The sequence below is a fragment of the Vitis vinifera genome, chromosome 5 (genome assembly GCF_030704535.1).
Source record: "Vitis vinifera cultivar Pinot Noir 40024 chromosome 5, ASM3070453v1".
In the NCBI taxonomy this organism is placed as follows: domain Eukaryota; kingdom Viridiplantae; phylum Streptophyta; class Magnoliopsida; order Vitales; family Vitaceae; genus Vitis; species Vitis vinifera.
The window spans coordinates 23075008-23077874 of NC_081809.1; the positions used below are offsets into that span (position 1 = coordinate 23075008).

The window sequence follows — 2867 nt, forward strand, 5'->3', positions numbered from 1 at the left end:
TTCTTTGTTAAAGTTGCCATGCCATCACTGTCATAACCACCAGGTAAGGTGAATCCCGCTGCAAAGGTTACAGTTGCTACAAGTGCTGCCACTATCAAATGGGTTTCACCTATTCGGTTTATGTTAGAGATGATTTTGTCTTCTCCGACGTCTTTGCTTTTACTACTGCTACCATTATCATCAGCACTACCATTACCAGTACTACCACTGTCTTTATTGATGGCCTCCTGCCAACTAAAGGGTCCAACATCAACTTTCTCCCCTTCCTTCAATTGTTTTAGAAGTACCTCCTGAAATTTGATCAGAATAAAAACAAATAAACCTTTTTCCTAAAAAAAAGAAAAAGAAAAAGAAAAAGAATGTAGTGCATGTGTCACTGTTTTGGCTTTTTGCTCTTCTTTTTTATAAAAGCTTTTCTCATCTTCCCTCAAAATGTTTTTCTATAAGAGTACAATTTTGACCCACAGGTGCTACGAATTACCTTCATCATGGGAATTTGGTAGTTAATTTCTATTTTAAGCATGATTGTCTCTACCGATAATAAAAATAGCAAAAATAATGATGATGATGCCCTGAGTTTTTAATTCTACCATCGTGATGGAGTCTTGCCATACCATTACTAATAAAAAGATTAGGTTAGGAGCCTTACCCTGGATATATTTCCTGACTTAACGTTAGCCCTTGAAAGAATGTCTAGGGCGGTTAACTTATCCTTGTTGAGCGCCATTTTATCCACTCTATTGTTCTCTGACAAAAACGGATCATAAACTTGGTAAGAAGCAAGCAGGTGGAGGGGTGTGTCTCCTTTAGCGTCTTTCTCATTTATAAGTCCTGTCACCCATAACAAACTATTGTCCCTGAAGATATTACCAGGAGCATAATACCGCTCGCTCATAATGGCAGAGTGAAGAACATTATTTCCCTTATCATCCACTTGCTCGCAACAATCTGGGGAGTGTGACAGCAGCCGCTTTACTATATCTTGATGGTGACGGTTAGCTGCAATGTGAAGTGCTGTTTTCTTGCTGTCCTTGATTCCAAGATAAGTTACAGATTTATCTGGTGATTTGTCTAGTAATTGCTCCACAATTGCAGTATAACCCAAGTATGCAGCACAGTGAAGGGGAGACCATCCATTCTCATCCACTTCTTTTGTCAGATCTGGCTTCCATTCCAATAACCTGGCTGTCATTTCTGTAAACAAACGAACCAACAAAAAACAGAGAAAACAAATTGAAGAAAATTAAGTTAATAATTGAAGTTCCCTCTACTGAAGCATGACTCCTAGAGGTGATCATGTTTTCTAACAATAGATTGCATGACTATCTAACCACATGGGAATCGAGATTCAAGGGAAGGATCTGCATATGTGATACCTTGGTCATTGCGAATTACAGCAGCATGTAAAGCCGTTCTACCCATCATGCCACTGTGAGCAGGTGATGTGCAAGTTCCTATGATTAAATTCACCAAATCTTCAAAACCTCTCTCGGCGGCCATGTAAAGAAGAGTGTAGCCTGTAATATTAGCCCCATAAATAAACTCGGGGTCTTCCTCGGTCAATGACTTCACAACCTCTGAATGATGATACCTCACTGCCTCATGCAAGGCTGTGTTTTCCTCCTCATTTGTCATCCTCATAATCGCCTTATCTCCTCCAACCCCACTCTCAATCTCTTGGTGAAGTCGTTTCGCAGCATCAATGAGTGCTTTCACGACTGTCAAATGGCCTTCCCTCGCTGCATGGTGAAGTGGAGTGTCGCCCTTCAGATTGGGCCTAAGCAGGAGAAATGAAGATGAATTCAGCCCCAGGATATATTGAACACAGTCCAGTTGACCGAATTGGGCTGCAATGTGGAGGACGGTATTCTTATTTGGGGTTAATTGGACCACAAAATGATCTTCTGACATTTGTTCCAGGACATCGATCCTGCCATATGCTGCGGCCTCGTACAAAGCAGCATCCATGCAAGTGATCGGAGTTTGGCTGCCATCTGCATCTGCCGCCTGGTTCGAGATCTGGGTTTGGCTACCGTCTTGAGCTGCAACCTGTTCCAAGTAAAGAGTATGTGATTCTGCAGTGTGGATGGAAGTGGAAAGATCCATAGGTGCTTCAGCAATCAGCACTATCCTCCTCTACACAACTATTAAAGACCTTTGTAGAAATTATGAGTCCGTTTAAGCATATTTGTACTAGTATGAGCACAAAGAAATCAAGTAGTCAACCCAAATATATTTTTTAGGTCTCTCTCAAGGTCCTTTTTTATAGTCACAAGATGCAAAATATTTAATGGAGATATCACATGGGCTGTTATACTCATCAAGAAATCAAAGTCGTATTTGATTACGTTTTTCTTTTCAGACGGTGAGCAGATCTAGATGTCATTTATTTGCTTCTTCGGATTTGCTTAGTTTTTTAAGGGATTAGAATGAGAAGAACAAATAGGCTTTGGAATTTTCTTATTATCCTTTAATATGCAATTATTTATAAAATTAAAGATGTTTAATTTATTAATATCATATTTGATTTTTTTTTTCATAATTTTTATAATGAAATCAAAATGGAAAAATCATTTTTTATAACATTTTTTTCTTTCAGCAAATATAGCCTAATGAAATTTGAAATCTTAAAATAATCACCATCCTCGAGTAACAATACTTAGGCTCTAGTCTTTGTTGTCATTAGTGTAAGTTGTAACTTGTTTATTCTATATTAGGGGGTGGTGGTACAACACCATTTGGTTTTATTTTTTTATCCTCCCTCTCTATTCATTTTTTTAATTGTAATACCTTATTTTATTTTTTGATCAGTTTATTTGTTAAGCATCGAAGTTTTACTATTAAGTATTCTTTAAAAGTTTTTAAAA

The 2867-nt window shown here is 37.9% G+C and overlaps 1 protein-coding gene across 1 annotated transcript; it reads right to left on the reverse strand.

Annotated features, from left to right (window-relative positions):
- Positions 1-603: 603 nt before the first annotated feature.
- On the reverse strand, positions 604-2131 carry LOC100256720 (uncharacterized). The gene is made up of 2 exons (XM_010652216.3): positions 1377-2131; positions 604-1194 (listed from the first exon to the last, which is right to left on the reverse strand). The coding sequence occupies exons 1-2, from the start codon at positions 2104-2106 to the stop codon at positions 632-634; spliced, it is 1293 nt and encodes a 430-aa protein (XP_010650518.2). The 5' UTR covers positions 2107-2131; the 3' UTR covers positions 604-631.
- Between the last annotated feature and the right edge of the window lie 736 nt (positions 2132-2867).

Bases quoted from the DNA above. Each gene is read 5' to 3' on its own strand.
- LOC100256720 (XM_010652216.3), bottom strand. From the start codon at position 2,106: ATGGATCTTTCCACTTCCATCCACACTGCAGAATCACATACTCTTTAC. The intron at 1,195-1,376 runs GTATCACATATG...GTTTGTTTACAG, and splicing joins TGTAATTCGCAATGACCAAG to AAATGACAGCCAGGTTATTG.